At 45.5% G+C, this 17,867-nt stretch overlaps 1 protein-coding gene and 1 non-coding gene across 4 annotated transcripts in view; both read left to right on the top strand.

Annotated features, from left to right (window-relative positions):
- The window catches only part of tafa4b (TAFA chemokine like family member 4b), a 492,967-nt gene that overhangs the window by 65,391 nt on the left and 409,709 nt on the right, over nucleotides 1-17,867 (top strand). For all 3 annotated transcript variants that reach the window (XM_038810609.1, XM_038810611.1, XM_038810612.1), the window contains one exon: nucleotides 2,894-3,009. In XM_038810609.1, coding sequence (XP_038666537.1) covers nucleotides 2,894-3,009 — 116 coding nt within the window. The remainder of the gene's footprint in view (nucleotides 1-2,893; nucleotides 3,010-17,867) is intronic.
- Nucleotides 10,269-10,409, top strand: LOC119974057. The gene has a single exon (XR_005462446.1). It is a non-coding gene; the product is annotated as a U4 spliceosomal RNA (small nuclear RNA).

Raw genomic sequence — 17,867 nt, 5'->3', positions numbered from 1 at the left:
GAACATGGACGGTGGGTATCCACTGTGGTGGAGGGCGGGGATAGTGAGGGTGGGTGATCTGTTCCTGGAAAGGAGCTTTCCGAGCATGATGGCGTTGGAGGAGAAGTTCGGGCTGGCGGGAGGGAATGACTTTAGATACTTACAGGTGCTGGATTTCGTGCGCAGACTGGTGCCGTCCCTCCCACGGCTCCCACTAAAGGGGAGGCAGGACAGGGTAGTTTCTAGGGGAGAGGTAGGTGAGGGCAAATGATACACAGAATGATGACCTGAAGCTTAAGTGGGAAGAGGAGCTCTGGGAGGGGAGATGGAGGACGGTATTTGGGCAGAAGCTGTGGGCAGAGTAAACACGACCGCAAAGTGTGCCAGGCTCAGTCTGATCCAGTTTAAGGTCGTGCACCGGGCCCGCATGGTGGTGGCCCAGATGAGTAAATTTTTCTGGGTGGAGGACAACTGTGCCAGATGCGCCGGTGGGCCGGCTAATCACGTGCACATGTTCTGGTCGTGCCCTAGACTCAGGGGGTATTGGAAGGGATTCACGGACATCATGTTCCGGGTTTTGAAAACTGGGGTGGTAATGAGTCCTGAGGTGGCAATCTTTGGGGGTGTCGGAGGACCCGGGAGTCCAGGAGGAGAAGGAGGCTGATGTCTTGGCCTTTGCTTCCCTGGTAGCCCGGCGACGAATACTGTTGGCATGGAGGGACTCAAATCCCCCGAAGACCGAAGCATGGCTATCGGACATGGTGAGCTTTCTCGGTCTAGAAAAGGTTAAGTTTGCCTTGAGAGGTTCACTATTGGGGTTCGCCCGGAGGTGGCAGCCATTCATTGACTTCTTCGCGGAGAATTAATCGCCAGCAGGGGGAGGGTGGGGGGCTCGGGTAGTGTTGAGTAGGGGGTGGTTTCGGCAGTTCCTCGCGCGAATAGAGTCGTGGTTTGCACTATGTGTTATTTGCTTTTCCTTTTGTACGGTACTATACAATGTCATTGTTTTATATGCCAAAAATACCTCAATAAAACTGTTTATTAAAAAAAAGAGGTGAAGGAGGGGCCTGAACAGAACTGTAACATAGAATGTCCTACATATTTCACACAAAGGCAAGCAGAGCTCGGACCCACCTTGAGGTTTATCTGGAGGAACTAAGCAGAGCTGAAGCATTGTTCAATGCAAAAAGAAGTTAAACCAGGTGGAGGAGAGTGGTGATGGATGGGGATTGGTTGAGCCTCTATTCAAGGAAGAAATTGTCAGCCTGATTGGGCGCCTAAGTGTTATTTTACTGTCTACCACTAGATGCAGCTGTACAGAAACATCTGCTGCTAAAATCCAGGATTTTCTCTTCTGCATCATCATTTTGAGTTTATCCTTCAGCTGTAACAATAATTAACTAGTTCAATTGTCAAATTGTATACAGAAAGCTGCAAAACAAAAAACTTTTATCTACATCTGAAAAGGTTTGTGTGCATTTGAATGGAGTTACTACCGATTTTCATCAACAAAAATGCACATATATTCAATTTGATGTGGTTGGAAATGGTCATAATTCTACTGACTAATTGGTAGCTCCCCACCACTCAAATTAACACTACCTATTATGCACAGTAGCATAGTGGTTAGCATTGCTGCTTCACAGCGCCAGGGTCCCGGGTTTGATTCCCGCTTGGGTCTGTGCGGAGTCTGCACGTTCTCTCTGTGTCTGCGTGGGTTTCCTCCGGGTGCTCCGGTTTCCTTCCACAAATCCGGAAAGACGTGCTGTTAGGTGAATTGGGCATACTGAATTTTCCCTCCATGTACCTGAACAGGCGCCGGAGTGTGGCGACTGGAGGATTTTTAAGGTAACCTCATTGCGCTGTTAATGTAAGCCTATTTGCGACAGTAATAAAGATTATTTATTTATTAACCTCACCCACTTTCAGTACCCAGACAGACCCAACAAACTCACTCTGCTTGATGTAAGCTGATCCTCTGCCAAAGACTGTCAAGAAATTGTCCTACAATCTCTTGATCTTTAACGCGTAGTGTTCACAAAATATATGAAACTAAATACAAATATCCATGTATGCAGTGCAGGCACAATGTAATTGATAATGCATGATAAAGAAAGTTTGTGAGCTTTTGCAATTCATTAAAACTTAACAAAACCTATGATATCATCATTCCACAAGCTGATTTAGTTCCTTTCCTTTTTAAGTTCCCTCACCGATATATTCTTCTCCTTTACCCTACCTTAGGATGGGTCAGAGCCCCCATCTAGTGCCCCTCTATAGAATATAGAACATACAGTGCAGAAGGATGCCATTCAGCCCATCAAGTCTGCACCAACCCACTTTAAGCCCTCACTAACCCTATAACCCCTCCTAACCTTTTTTTTTTGGACACAAAGGGCAATTTAGCATGTCCAATCCACCTAACCTGCACGTCTTTGGACTGTGGGGAAAACCGGAGCACCCGGAGGAAACCCACGTCGACACACGGGGAGAACGTGCAGAGTCCGCAGTGACAGTGACCCAGCAGGGAATCGAACATGGGACCCTGGCGCTGTGAAGCCACAGTGCTAACCATTGTGCTACCATGCTGCCCTATAACCGATCAGTGTGACAGAATAGCTCAGTATGAAGTTCTTAATCCTTCCTGGTGAGGTTCTGGACAACAGAAGGCAGGTCATTTCCCTGCTAGCATGGTGCTCAAGGGTCAGGAACTTGTCCAGTGCTGAGTTGACATGACCCTACATCTTTCCAGCATACGAGATGAGCATTAGTAAGAGAAATTGCTTCTGAGTTTTTCCATGCATTGTCCATGAATGAGCTCTGGATGTTTGCACTGATGTTTCAAACACTGCTGTCAGTTTCCACATAGCCGCAACTTGTCTTTCTCCGCTTGTGTTTTTACTCTCTCTATCAGGATGCAATTCTGTGCAAAATCGATGCTCCTCACTCACCGGCTGCTGCTCATCTTCACTTTAATGCTTTGCTGTAAGTTGCTGTCTGCCTCCAGTCACCACCCACGGGGCCACTCAGGTAAGCAGTTCCTCAACAACTCTCACCGAATACTTAGACTGAGCTTCATGTGACTGCATATTATAACCCATCAGACATCTGAGAATGCTCTTATTCTTCATTAACTGTCATGTGCACTCGATAGCATTGCAGTTTGTATCTGTTAAATGAAAGCAATCAATCTATTTCTCCAGGTTATATTGATTTTTAATTTTTATACTTGTAACTTGATGCCTCTGTGGTGTAAAAAAATGGCTTTTTGATTGAGAAACCTAGATCAAGCACCAAGGCCTGTAGGAATGGGATTGCCAATGTTGAAAGGAGCTGAAGAGATGAGGAGATAAATCATGTGATAATTAGATGACACCAATCTCAGGGTTTAAAGCTGTACAGATAATGTACAAATAAGTGGCAAGGAATTCTGCAGTGCTGAAGCACAGGGTGAAATTGTTTAAAATGGGGATTGTTTTGGGGGGGTTCCATTTTCAGCTCTTTATTTTGAAAATGCAGGCTGGTAACCAGAGAGCAAAAAACCTCAGCCCGTATGTAGAGACCACAGTGAGGATTCTATAACCAGGAGCAGAGAATGCAAAAGTAAAACAGTTATGGTGGATGTAGAAAAATAAATTTCTTAGGTCACTCTTGAGTTTTATGTGTAGTTCTGGGCGCCGCCATCTCAAAGTGACATTGAGCCTTAGAAAATGCAGAGCATAGACTACCCAGGAAAAGGAAACCATAGCAACAAGAAGAGATTCAAAATACTGGGATTATTTGTACTGGGATAGAGAAGGCTAAAAGGAGATTTAGTAGATTTTTAAAAAATTATGAAGGGTTTTGAAGGACTGAGTAGAGAATGACTGTTTCCTTTGGTTGGGCGAATGAAGGATCATCAATTCAAAATGATCACAGAGAGTGAGGAAAAGAATTAGGAAAAATTTGTCTACAGTGCTATCAAGCGGCACTTACTCAGCAATAACCTGCTCATTGCAGCTCAGTTTGGGGTCTGCCAGGGCCACTCAGCTCCTGAACTGACCACATTCCAGCCTTGGTCCAAACATGATCAAAAGAGTTGTATAACAGAGGTGAAGTTAGAGTTACTGCTCATTGCATCAAGGCAGAATTTGATTGAGCATCAAGGAGCTGGGGCAAAACTGGAGTCAGTGGGAATCATGGGGAAAACTCTCCACTGGTTGGAGTTATACCTAACAAAAAGGAAAATAGTTGTAGTTGTTGGAGGTCAATCATCTTAGCCCCGGGACATCGCTGCAAGAGTTCCTTAGGGTAGTGTCCTAGGCACAACCACCTTCACAATGTTCAGCACCATTTACAACTCCTCAGATACTGAAGCAGTTCATGCCCATTTGCAGAAAGACATAGATAATATGCAGGCTTGGGCTGAAAAGTGGCAAGTAACATTCATGCTGCACAATTGCCAGGCAATACCCTCCTTCAACAAGAGAGAATCTAACCATCTTCCCATGACATCTATTGCTGGTCCTCCACTGTCAACATCCTGGGGTTACCATAGACCAGAAACTCAACTGGACCAGCCATATAAATACTGTGGCTACAGGAGCAGGTTAATGGCTGGGAACTTTGTGGCAAATAACCCACCTCCTAACTCCCTAAAACCTGTTGAGCATCTACAAGGCACAAGTCAGGAGTGTGATGGAATACTCTCCAGTTTCCTGGATGAGTGCAGCTCCAACAACACCCAAGAAACTCGACACCATCTAGTAAAAAGCAGGCCACTAGATTGGCAGCCCTTCTGCATTCACTCCCTCCACCACCAACACATAATGGCAGTAGCGTGTACTATCTATGAGACGCACTGCAGCAACTTACCAGATCCCTTCGGCAACACCTTCCAAATCCGCATTTTTTAACCACCTTGTAGGACAAGGACAGCAGATGCATGGGAAGACCACCACCTGCAAGTTCCCCTCCAAGGGGAACACACCATCCTGATTTGGAAATATATTGCTGTTCCTTCACTGTGGCTAGGTCAAAATCCTGGAATTCCCTTCCTAACAGCACGGGGGGTGTTCCTACAACACATGAACTTCAATGGTTTACGAAGGCATCTCACCATCACCTTCTCAAGAATAATAAGGGATAGGCAATGAATGTTGGCTTGGCCAGCTTACGCCCACATCCCATGAATGGCTATTTTAAAACAATCTCTTTGTGTAGAAGGTTGTTGGAGTGCTTTGCCACAGGGATTAGTTGAGGCCTAGTCCATTATATATTTTAACGGAACAGTGGATATGTATTTGATGAAGGAGGAGGTAGAGCGTTGTTGGGAGAGAGCTGGCCTATAGATTTAGTTTTGTAATGTTCTAGTGAAGAATGAACACAGAACTAAAGGTGGAATGCCTTCCTCTGTGCTGTAAATCTCGAGAGATGAAGAGTTAAGAGGATGATATACTTCTGTTTGTGAAAGAACAAAACAGAAACATCCCAGGAAGTAAGCACAGTGTGTTGAAAGAAAAGGAAAAAAACCCAGAGGGAAACAGTTAAATCCAGTTGTGTGCATGTCAGATAATGCTGGGTTTTACTGAATTATAGTTTGTTGTTGACTGGTCGACATCAGTCTCATTATTCCTATTGGATAGAATTTGAATTATTACCAAATTTCTCATCCTCTCTGATTCTAATGCATATAATGCATTGTTTTATATTGTGTGGCGTTTTTGCATCAGCAAATTGTTACAAAAGTATGCACCTACTGTTGCCATAATCTTACCTTTTGATACCAAGGTGTTCCCTCTTCCTTTCTCTCTCTCTCTCTATATGTGTGTGCTTATAATGTCAATTCATTATTTGACCATTGAGTTAAATGAAATGCTTGAGGACTAATACGGGTTTTGAAAAGGCTGAGAGTATGCCAATGATTGTACCTTCATTCCTTTGTTAAATGTGTTATTCAAACCTGTTAAATATGAAGTGTCGTGATTTATGATATGATTCATTCCGCGAGCACTCTGAATAAAGAGACAAATGTGAATGAGGCTGGTATTAACTCAGAGATTATGCTTCATCTTGGGTTATAAGGTGACTCCTGCACACTATACATCAACATGCGCAATGTGCACTTGTGCAGTTGAAAACCACATCAATGAGCAGGAGTATGAGAGAGACCAAACCGCCTGACTGAATGAGGATGCAATGGTTTGTTCTGCCCTACACCTGTACCTAGGTACAGGTCTGTTTGTGTGTAAATAGCAAATATTGCCACCAATCAATTGGAAATTAATTGCTGGGTAAAGATGTGAATAAAGTATGTTGGGCGGGATTCTCCGTTGGCGGGATCCTCCGCTTTGCTGGCAGCACACTCACGCCCATGGATTTCCCGACAGCGTGGGAGTGGCCACAATGGGAAACCCCATTGGCTGGCTCCCGGGACAGAGGATCCCGCTGCCAGCGGGGGTGCGCCGCGCCAGAAAATGGGTCTGGCGGGACAGAGAACCCTGCCCCTGCTGTCTCAGCTGGCTGATCAAGCACTGGGATTGTTTTGGCATCTGGAGTTGAGATTGTGTCGGTTTCTGGAGCTGAGGTTGCACAGGTGTCTGGAGCTGAGGTTGTGCCGGTGTCTGGAGTTGTTGTAGTACCTCGTGGCAGACAGGTACAAAAGGTTATATCACACGGGATCAGAGATGGATACAGATGGATACAGAACTGGCTCGGTCACAGAAGGCAGCAGTAGAAGGGTGTTTTTCTGAATGGAAGGTTGTGACTAGTGGTATTCCACAGGGCTCTGTGCTGGGACCCCTGTTGTTTGTAGTATACATAAACAATTTGGAGGAAAATATAGCTGGTCTGATTAGTAGGTTCGCGGATTACACCAAGTTTGGTGGAGTGGCAGATAGTGTTGAGGATTGTCAGAGGATACAGCAGGACATAGATAGGTTGGAGTCTTGGGCAGAGAAATGGCAAATGGAATTTAATCCAGACAAATGTGAGGTAATTCATTTTGGTAGGTCTAACATAGAGGGGAAATATACTGTAAATGGCAAAACTCTTAGGAATACAGAAAGTCAGAGATCAGGGCATGCAGGTCCCTAGATCTTTGAAACTGGCAACACAAGTGGACAAGGTAGTCAAGAAAGCATACGGAATGCTTGCCTTCATTGGATGGGGCATTGAGTATAAAAACTGGCAAGTCATGCTACAGCTGTATACAACCTTGGTATATTGCACACAATTCCGGTCGCCACACTACCAGAAGGATGTGGAGGCTCTGGAGAGGGTGCAGAGGAGGTTTACCAGGATGTTGCCTGGTCTGGAGGGTGTTAGCTATGCGAGAGGCTGAATAGACTCGGACTATTTTCATTAGAACGCTGGAGGTTGAGGGGTGACCTGATAGAGGTGTACAAAATTATGAGAAGCATGGATAGAGTGGATGGGCAGGCACTCTTTCCCAGGGTGGAGGGCTCACTCATCAGGAGACATTGGTTTAAGGTCCGTGGGGCAAAGTTTAGAGATGTGCAAGGCAGGTTTTTTACACAGAGGGTGGTGAGTGCCTGGAACGTGTTGCGAGAGGAGGTTGTGGATGCAGATACATTAATGGCGTTCAAAAGGCATCTTGACAAATACATGGATAGGATGGGTGTAGAGGGATACGGCACAAGGAAGTGTTGAGGGTTTTGGCCAAGGGTGGTATCATGACTTGCACAGGCTTGGAGGGCTGAAGGGCCTGTTTCTGTGCTGTATTCTTTGTTCTTAGTGCCGGAATCTGGAGCCCAAGTACCATGAGAATAGGGCCCAGCCACTGGCATAAACATGCGAAGCATGTATCGGAATGGGTCCCTGAAAATTGTCAGACTTTTCTTTCCTTTTTATTTAGATTTTTTTCCAATTAAGGGACAATTTAACATGGCCAATTCACCTGCCCTGCACATCTTTTTGGGTTGTGGGGGTGAGACCCACGCAGACATAGGGAGAATGTGCCAACTCCACACGGACAGTGACCCGGGGCCGGGATCGAATCCCAGTCCTCAGCGGTGTGAGGCAGCAGTGCTAACCATTGCTGCCCTTAACATTGTCACCTTAAAAGGGGCATTACGGTAGCATTGTGGATAGCACAATCGCTTCACAGCTCCAGGGTCCCAGGTTCGATTCCGGCTTGGGTCAATGTCTGTGTGGAGTCTGCACATCCTCCCCGTGTGTGCGTGGGTTTCCTCCGGGTGCTCCGGTTTCCTCCTACAGTCCAAAGATGTGCAGGTTAGGTGGATTGGCCATGATAAATTGCCCTTAGTGTTCAAAATTACCCTTAGTGTTGGGTGGGGTTACTGGGTTATGGGGATAGGGTGGAGGTGTTGACCTCGGGTAGGGTGCTCTTTTCAAGAGCCAGTGCAGACTCGATGGGCCGAGTGGCCTCCTTCTGCACTGTAAATTTTATGATAATAAATGCAATATGTCTATGCAGTGAGTTCAGCTAAGAGCAACTGTAGCTGTTTTGCAGAACAAAACCGTTTAGTCTTGTGGTGAAGGCCAAGGTCGCTCAGAGTCTGCCACAAGGTGTTGATGCCAAAATTATTAATTTCCAGTGATTCTTCATCAAACACAAAAACCCATTATGTTGCATTGGCAACAGGGATGAAACGCCCATGAATTTTGATTCATAGTCACTGCAACCAATTTGTGGGGTGGAAAGGTTCAAAAACAGCTCTAGTGAAAACAACAGGGCATGAGAAAACAAGATTTAGGGTTGTTCTAGCTTGCATAGTCGACAGAACAAAATTAAAGCCTATGATAATTTTCAGATGTAACATCATGCACCTGCAGCAAACATGGACACATGGCACAAATTGCAGTGTGCTCATCTCCAAGAACTGCAAACAGGAAGACAACCAGGCAAAGGGCTCTGAGCTGAGTAAGTGCAACTTGTGTGGTGGGGCTGGCCACTGTACAAGGCAAGGCCAAAACACTGCCTCTGTTTTGCTCAGGAGGGACCTGAGGAAGGGGTGGCAATGGAGACTAGCGACCCTCCAGGCAGCATGGTAACACAAGTGAATAGCACTGTGGCTTCACAGTGGTAGGGTCCCAGGTTCGATTCCCCGCTGGGTCACTGCCTGTGCGGAGTCTGCACGTTCTCCCCGTGTCTGCGTGGGTTTCCTCCGGTTTCCTCCCACAGTCCAAAGACCTGCAGATTGCCCTTAGTGATCAAAAAGGTTAGATGGGGTTATTGGGTTACGGGGATAGGGTGGAAGTGAGGGCTTAAGTGGGTTGGTTCAGACTCGATGGGCCGAATGGCCTCCTTCTGCACTGTATATTCTATGTTTATTCTATATTCTCCCCCACACAAGACCCCTGTGATTAAAGCATAAAGAAGTACATGGAGATGGACAAAGGAGGAGGAAACGGGGTCTGCAGTAAGCTGCCAGATAACTGCCAGATGCCAACACGGTGATACTTCAGCCAGAATCACTTGTTCAGAGGACAGAATCTATGAAATCGCTGGGAGACTGGGAGGTAATTAAGAGAAAACCGCTAAAGACGAGGGAGCAAAATAACGATGCAAATCTCTGGCAAGGGGGAGGAGTTCACGTCCCAAACGAAAGCAGTGGCTCCTCAGCCGATGCAGAAGGCAAATTAAGAAAATGTCACCAACAACAACAAAAAAGACAGCACAACACAAGGATCAAGGTGAAAACCCCAACACTAAAACACTGCGTGCAAGCAGCAAGAGATCCAGCTGAGCTGTCATTCCTCCATTTCAACAGGTTTTAATGATCGTCAATAAAAAACTGTAACGTAATTACGGCACGAGAGCCACAAAAAGCAAATTGAAAAAGATAAAATCAGTAAAGTGCGGAAGATTTGTAAAAGGAAATGCAAAGGGAATGAAAATCGAAAATTAAGAAAATATAAACAAAATCCTTAAAGTTATCTACAGACTGTGTCCGAAGTAACTGTATTTAAAGTGTTTTAATGTGATTATTCATGTATTTTTAATGCAGCGTTAACAGGACATAGTTCAAATCAGTTCGAGTAACTTTTTCCAAAGCACTCGGGGCGGGGCTCCCACCACTGCAACCAGCTGCTCGCAACATTTAACCAACGTCACAGGCTAATTAGCATATCCGCATCTCGGAAAATATTCTGGTTGATAAAATAACGCTTAAATCTGCGGAGATTTTGTAAGCAAATACTTTTGAAGATGGGTAAACGTTATTCTGGAGGATGATGTACAACGTGTTGAACTGTATTAATTTTACTCAGCACAACTGTAAGTGGTATGTATCTGATGGACCTTCACTCAGCACCAGCTAAACGTTAGCTTTGCGCAGTGGCAGTATCGTAGCCGATGAGGTTTAACCGAGGCGCGATTATTGCTTATTGAAAACTTTTCCCAATACCCCGCTATGACGACTTGAAATATAGTCGGCTAAGGCAATTTTTGATAGTCTCTGCGGAGACTGTATTAATGTACAAAGATAGATTTATTTTCTTCAATCTAATGAATGCATTGTTATGCAGTTTATTATGTGTGCTGTATTTTGACTTTATGGTACTGTTTTGGTAAGTGTAGTAGGGACCATTAATGTCAATAAATTTTACTTTCAGTTTGGCTGTTTTGTTAAGTAGCAGTCACCACACTATGAAGACATTTTAAAACTGTAGAATCCCAGCAGTTTAGAACGAGTACATTTGGTCCATTGAGTCTGCACCGGCCCTCCAGAAGAGGCACCCCAGGAGAGCCCCTTACCTAGGCCCATTCATATCCGTCTAACGTCACCTAGCCTGCACATCTTTGGACATTAAGGGGAAATTTAGCATACCGAACCTACATTTCTGTGAGTGGCTGACAAGTCGTCTAAGAGTATGTTTTTGAAATTAACTAAGGCCAAATGTGAAGGCCTGAAAAGAGCTGGTTAAAGTGAATTTGTCAAAGAGTCATCCAGACTCAAAACGTTACCTCCATTCTCACTCCCTGTCAGACCTGCTGAAATTGTCCAACATTTTAGGTTTTTATTTCAGATTCCAGCATCTGCATCAATTTCCTTTTATTTACATTAACCTAGGTGTCTGGATTACTGGCCCATTGACATTTCTCTTGCTCTCTCTCACCTCTCACTCTCTCCCTCTTGCTTTCCATCAATTAAAAAATGGAGACATGTGAATGTGGCCCAGGGTGAACCCTCCTCCTCCAGTTTCCTGCTGATGACACAAAAATAGATGGGAAATAAGTTGCCAAGAGGAGGTAAAGTGTCTACAAAGGGATTTAGGCAGGATAAGTGAGTGGGCAAAAAATAGGCAGTTACAGCAAATGGTTAGGAAGGTGAATAGAATGTTGGTGTTTATTGCAAGAGGAATTGAATATAAAAGTCGGGAGGTTTTACTGCAGCTGTACAGGGCCTTGGTGAGACCACATCTGGAGTGCTGTGTATGCCTCAGTAAACTATAGTTTGGGTCTCCTGTGTTGAAAAAGGAAATAATTGCATTCGAAGCAGTTTAGAGAAGGTTCACTCACTCATCCAACCCATTCCTGCGCTGAAGGGTCTATCTCTTGAAGACCTGTTGAACAGGTTGGGCCTATATACACTGAAGTTTAGAAGAATGAGAGGTGATTTTATTGAAACATATACGATCTGGTGGGAACTGATAGTGTGGATATTTCTTCTTGTGGGGGAGACTCGTACTAGGGGGACATAGTTTAAGAATAAGAGGTCTCCCTTTTAAGATGGAGATGAGATCTGTTTTCTCTCAGAGGGTTGGGGAATTCTCTTTGTTCTTTAAGGCATCTTGATAAATACATGGATAAGATGGGTATAGAGGGATATGGCACAAGGAAGTGCTGAGGGTTTTGGCCAAGGTTACTATCATGACCAGTACAGGCTTGGAGGGCCGAAGAGCCTGGTCTGTTCCTGAGCTGTATTGTTCTTTAAGAGAACAGACAAGGCTGGGTCATTAAAGTCATTCAAGGCAGAATTGACAGATTTTTGATAGACAAGGAAGTCAAGAGTTTATGGGGGCAGAGACGGAAGTGGAGTTGAGACAACAGCCAGATCAGCCATGATCCTACTGATTTGTGGAATAGGCTTGAAAGGCTGAATGGCCTATTCTTGCTCCTAACTCCTATGTTCCTACGTGTTAGGACGCTTGTTTCTGAACAATGAAGTTGTGACTTCAATGCTGAGGTCCCAGGTTCGATCCTGGCTCTGGGTCACTGTCCGTGTGGAGTTTGCACACTCTCCCCGTGTTTGCGTGGGTTTCGCCCCCACAACCCAAAGATGTGCAGGGTAGGTGGATTGGCCATACTAAATTGCCCCTTAATTAGAAAAAATGAATTGGGTACACTAAATATTTTTAAAAAGTTGTGACTTCAAGCAGTTGGTTTCAAGCTTGGTTTGGGCATTGTTTCAATATACTCCAGTCCATATTGAGTGAGGGCCTAATCATTTTAGGTGCTATCTTTTGGGTGAGGTGAGTAAGGGAGTGCGAGGAGACAGGAAACTACGCCTGAGTGAAATGGAGACTGAATGAGTAGTGAATCAGGTTCACATGGCAATTTGGTAAATGGGGGAATGAGGCGGCATATACATAGGAAATATTCTATATTAATTAAGCGAGTAATTAAATTAGCTAAATAACAGAAGGAACAATGCAGGACATGTGTTATGTTGCAGCTGTGGAACATGGGAGCTTTTGGAAGTCAAGGCGATCTAGGACTAACACAGGGAAGGGGCAAAATACCTGGGCACCTTGTTCCAGGAGATGGCCATACCTCTTAGAATGAGGTGGTCTGTTTTATTTAGTGGTGAGGGAAAGCAGGATGTGACTGTGAGTGGTGCAGATTGAGCCGATGGTACAGGATGAGCTCCAGACTTTGAAACTGTCAAGCAGGTTTGAGGTGCTCACAACTTGTGTGGATGAAAGCAAGATCTGCAGGGTGGGCCAGAAAGCCGTTCAAGCAAGAGGGGAAAGGGGCGGGCCACAGAGGGAAACACTCTACCAGGATCAGCCTGATTCAATTAACAGTTGTTCGCAGGGCTCATATGACCAGAGCATGTATGAGTATGTTCTTTCCTGATGTGAATAGGTGCGAGAGGTCAAGGGGGCCGGTGAATCACATGCATATGTTTTGGTCCTGCCCGAAACTGGTTGAGTTCTGGGCATTGCTATTTGGAACTTTGTTGACGATCGTGGGGGCGAGATTGGCTCTGATTGCTTAGCTATGAATCCTACCTGGATGGAGGTTGGCAGTACCACCTCAGGTTTCGGTGTGGTTGGGTGATGTGGCAGAGCTCCTGCAGGTGGAAAAAAATTTACATTTCCCTTAGGGGGTTGGAGGAGGGGTTCCAATTGAGGTGGAGGCCATTCATCTCTGTTATCCAAGATCTGTTTGTCGCCAGCAATTAAAGGGGGGAGGGGATGGGGGGGTGTGTGTGGGTTGGAGGTGGGGGGGAGGGTGAGAGGGTATGGGGGTTTGTTTTAGGGATTAAATGTTTGCACTGCAAAGTGTGCACTCAGCAGGTGATCTGAAAACGTCATGGGTAGGGAGTGAGCCTAGGTAGAGTGCTCTTTCAGAGAGTCGGTACAGACTCAATGGGTCGAATGGCCTCCTGTACTGTAGGGATTCTATTCTATGGAATCTATGAAAGTGCCTCAATGCTATCCTTGTTATGGTGCTAAGTAATACGCCATGTGAGGTTCTAAAGAGCTACTTAAAATAATTCTGTTTGAATCTGACTATAGTGATGACCTTTTTGTAAAAAAGATCTTTTAAAATTCCCTTTCGAATTGACTTCTAAATTTAGAATTGTTCTCTGTTGTTGTTAAGTAAACTTGTAATGTATGAACTATCCAGCAGAGGGCACCATAAGATTACAAATACTTCTCAACAGCGCATCTATGACCACATACGCCATACACTGTTCAAGACACCTTAGAAAAGACCAACAAAGTTTGTGAAGCTTGCCTGAGTGTCGTTTTCTCTCCATATTTATTCTTCTTCCATGTTTTACTTTTCAAAAGAATTGCACTGTTGGGGACCTCTGAGGGTGGACAGGCGACCTAATCATGGTCCATGACTGGGTTTCCCTGGGTCTCTTTGTCAGGGATATGAACTGATCGTGAATTTGTTTTCTTTCCTTGGAAATAATGCATGAACCTCTGTCACTGTTCCCCTGCTGGTTGGAATATGAAGGAAGATTCATCATATGCGGAAAACATTTGCATAAACAGTCCTGTCGCATCCAGTGGCGCTGTCTGGAAGCATGCTAAAGGGGGTCATGCTGATTCAATAGCCTGACACCAGATAATGACTATTTGTGAGTGCTCCACAGGAAAAAACATTGGACAAATTGAAAGTCACAACTGGGAAATTGTGTATGTCTAACCTCCTTCCTCATCTTCCTTCGAATATCAGAGCCATTCCATTTTTAATAGATCTGTTGACATTTTATTTTCATGTGAATGGGATTTCATTTTATGCTTTTGTTTATGCCAGGACCTCTTTTTAAAGAAAAGCCAAACAAGGACAGAGAAAAGACAAGCTTTGAGATCCCCTTTCCTGTTCTGTTCTATTTATGGGTTTAAACATTCTGCACTGGTGCTCCTGCACACTGTACTATGGTGCTGTGGGACCTGGGTTAATACCTGCGATTGCCCACATGGTGAGTTTCAATCTGGACTGCGCTGTTGGGGCAGCATGAAGGTGAGATGCTGCCGCGAGAGGTGGTAGAGTCGGCATCCTGCGCTGCACTTCTCACGGGTGGTTGAAGAGCGACATTGGCAGAGGTCCGGGGACAGATTAGATGCCCTTTCTCCATCGAAGATCGGGATATGTCTCAGGAGGGAGCTAATGAGGGGTTAAAATGAGAGAGCTGGATTAACATCAGCCAAGATACAGTCATTAATCGAGGATGCTTCAGTGATCTTGTCAGTTCAACTTTAATGTGCATTAATTTGGCTCCATCGTACTGTCAGGCTCAGTTTCTCTTCCGAATCAAATGCCCTGATCATGGCATCGACGCTTATCGTTTCAATAAAAGCACCCAATAATAATCAACAAAGGTCAGCAAGAGGATTTTAAAGCTGGTCATTTTAATAGTTTGATTTCTTTTTTTATAAATTTAGAGTACCCAATTCATTTTTTCCAATTAAGGGGCAATTTAGCGTGGCCAATCCACCGAGCCTGCCCATCTCTGGGTTGTGGGGGCGAAACCCACGCAAACTCGGGGAGAATGTGCAAACTCCACACAGACAGTGACCTAGAGCTGGGATCGAACCTGGGACCTCGGCGCCGTGAGGCAGCAGTGCTAACCCACTGCGCCACCATGCTGCCCCATAGTTTGATTTCTAACAGAAATATAGATGACTACTCTTTAACACATTGGGTGGGATTCTCCGATCCTCCGCACCGCAATCGTGCCAGACGCGGGGGCAGAGAATAGCCGTTCACGCCGTAAATCTGGTGCGACGGTGCTTCCGCGATTCTCTGCGGACCCGCCAGTCCCGCGCATGCGGTCGACGCGGCGCCAGTTGGGGGCCGTTGGTACAGGCCCCTGTGGCAATCCTCTGCGGTTACCAGGCCGAACTCCCACCGGCGTGGTTTACATGTGGTACCACCTGCCGGGAGCTGGGTCCTGGTGGGGGGCAGGGGGAATCTGACCCCGGGATGGGGCCTCAGCGGTGGCCAGGGCCGCGATTGGGGGCCACTGATTGGCGGGCGACCGCGATCTGGGAGCGACCTACCTTCCTCAGTGCGGGCCCACTGTGTGGCTCCGCCGTGTCGGCGGGACTTGCGCCGAGGTAGGCCGCCGTGCGCGGCCACGTGGCCTGTACAGCAGGGCCCCACCAGCAGCCAGAGCCGCGGGACGAATGCCAGGGCCCTGCTAGCCCCCTGGATAACGGAGACTCACCCCGGACTTTCAAGGAAAAAGTCCTGAGTGATTCTTGCCCGTTTTCTGGTGGGCATGGGGAATTAGTACCCGAAAGGGAGAATCCTGCCCATTGTACTTGTAATCTTGTGAAGATCATGATTTAATGTAACTGATGGTAGCACAGTGGGTAGCACTGTTGCTTCACAGCTCCAGGGTCCCAGATTCGATTTGCGGCTTGGGTCACTGCCTGTGTGGAGTCTGCAGGTTCTCCCTGTGTCTGCGTGGGTTTCCTCCGGATGCTCCGGTTCGCTCCCACAAGTCCCGGAAGATGTGCTGTTGGGTGAATTGAACATTCTGAATTCTCTCTGTGTGTACCCAAACAGGCGCTGAAATGTGGTGACGAGGGGCTTTTCACAGTAACTTCATTGCAGTGTTAATGAAAGCCTACTTGTGACAATAAAGATTATTATTATGACTGGATAATTCTCATTTAATACTACCCCAACCCTGACCACAGCAATAATTGGAACAGTTCAAGCCAAATTACCACACTGAAATGATGACAATCTTTGAACTTGTGTGAACTGTGGTTTATTATATGGCCATAGACAGCTATGCTGCAGACCAATATCTGCTGAGTTAAACCATAGCAAATTAGATCCTAATTATTGTGACTAGTTATTGTAGTTTATACTGAGTTTAGCGATAGAGTGACTTTTGATTCTTGTGTTTGGATGGCTGTTTGAAACGATAGTGGATAATTAATCGATAGGAAAACACAGTGTGCACCTACTCATCCTATTGCAAAGGCTTAAACTGATGTTTTTAAAATGTGCAGCTAAAGTAAACTCTAATAATAACGACTGAGCATGTACATAAGGAACTGTCACAAAGGTGTCACTTACAAAGAGGAGATGAGTATTAAACAGCTGAGAGAGTAGTTCCAGCTTTGTCTTAGTCTTATTTAACCTATGTAACTATTTAGCATGTAAATAAATGGTTTTGAAATAAAGACCATCACCTCCAGCAAGGTCTCTTCTATAGTAAGAAGCCAATGAATCCTGAGATAAGCCTACAATAACAGATGGTGGCAGCAGTGACTATGCCTGTACTGGGTTCTCAAAGATTGGCAATCAGGGACTTACAACAAACAACAGTTTCTTCACTGGCTGGGCAGCTATTACATCAGGGGTGGGCAAACTTTTCCGTGCAAGGGCCACATTCAGAAATTCACAATTCACAAAGGGCCGCATAGTATATTAAGTAAAATAATTACTTCACCCGGTTATGATTCTGGGCGCCTCATATAGAACATAGAACAGTACAGCACAGAACAGGCCCTTCGGCCCTCGACGTTGTGCCGAGCAATGATCACCCTACTCAAGCCAACGTATCCACCCTATACCAGTAAGTAACCCAACAGCCCCCCCTCCCCATTAACCTTAAAAAAAAATTTAAAAAAAAAAAATTAAAAAAAAAAAAAAATTTTTTTTTTTTAATGACTTGGTGGGCCGCAGAAATACCTTTGGCGGGCCGCAGTTTGCCCACCCCTGTATTACATGCTTGTACTCGCCCCACATTCTGGGGAGAACTCCTGCACTTCCGTCACGTGACCTCTTAAGTAACTGCGTCATCATGTCATCACATGACCACTTGGTCTGTGACGCCCACAGAGGGAAAAAGTGGGGAAAGCCTCAAGTGAAATCCAGCAACAGTGCAGGTCTGTGGGTGAAGGACCTGGAGGCCAAACTAGCAACCACACCAGAGGTGACCAAAGAACAAAGCCAACCCAGCGACCCACAAGACAAGCAGTTTGGGGAAAGACAGACGTGAACCATGGTGAGATGTGGCTATTACTTTCCCCCAACTAAAATTACTTTAAACGACAGAGAACCCCAGACAGGCTGAGCAATGGCAAAATGGGTGAAGGTGTACCACAGCCCCTTACCCCTCTTGTGAGCAAAGAGGACAAAGATCAATTCAGTGCTTCATTATAAGTTGGGAGTGATGCGCGATCAATAACCACAGAAATGAAGGAGTAGTCCGAAT

Source organism: Scyliorhinus canicula, chromosome 11 (assembly GCF_902713615.1).
Source record: "Scyliorhinus canicula chromosome 11, sScyCan1.1, whole genome shotgun sequence".
NCBI lineage: Eukaryota > Metazoa > Chordata > Chondrichthyes > Carcharhiniformes > Scyliorhinidae > Scyliorhinus > Scyliorhinus canicula.
Note: the sequence above shows the minus strand (reverse complement) of the source record. Positions and strands in the feature narration are given on the sequence as shown.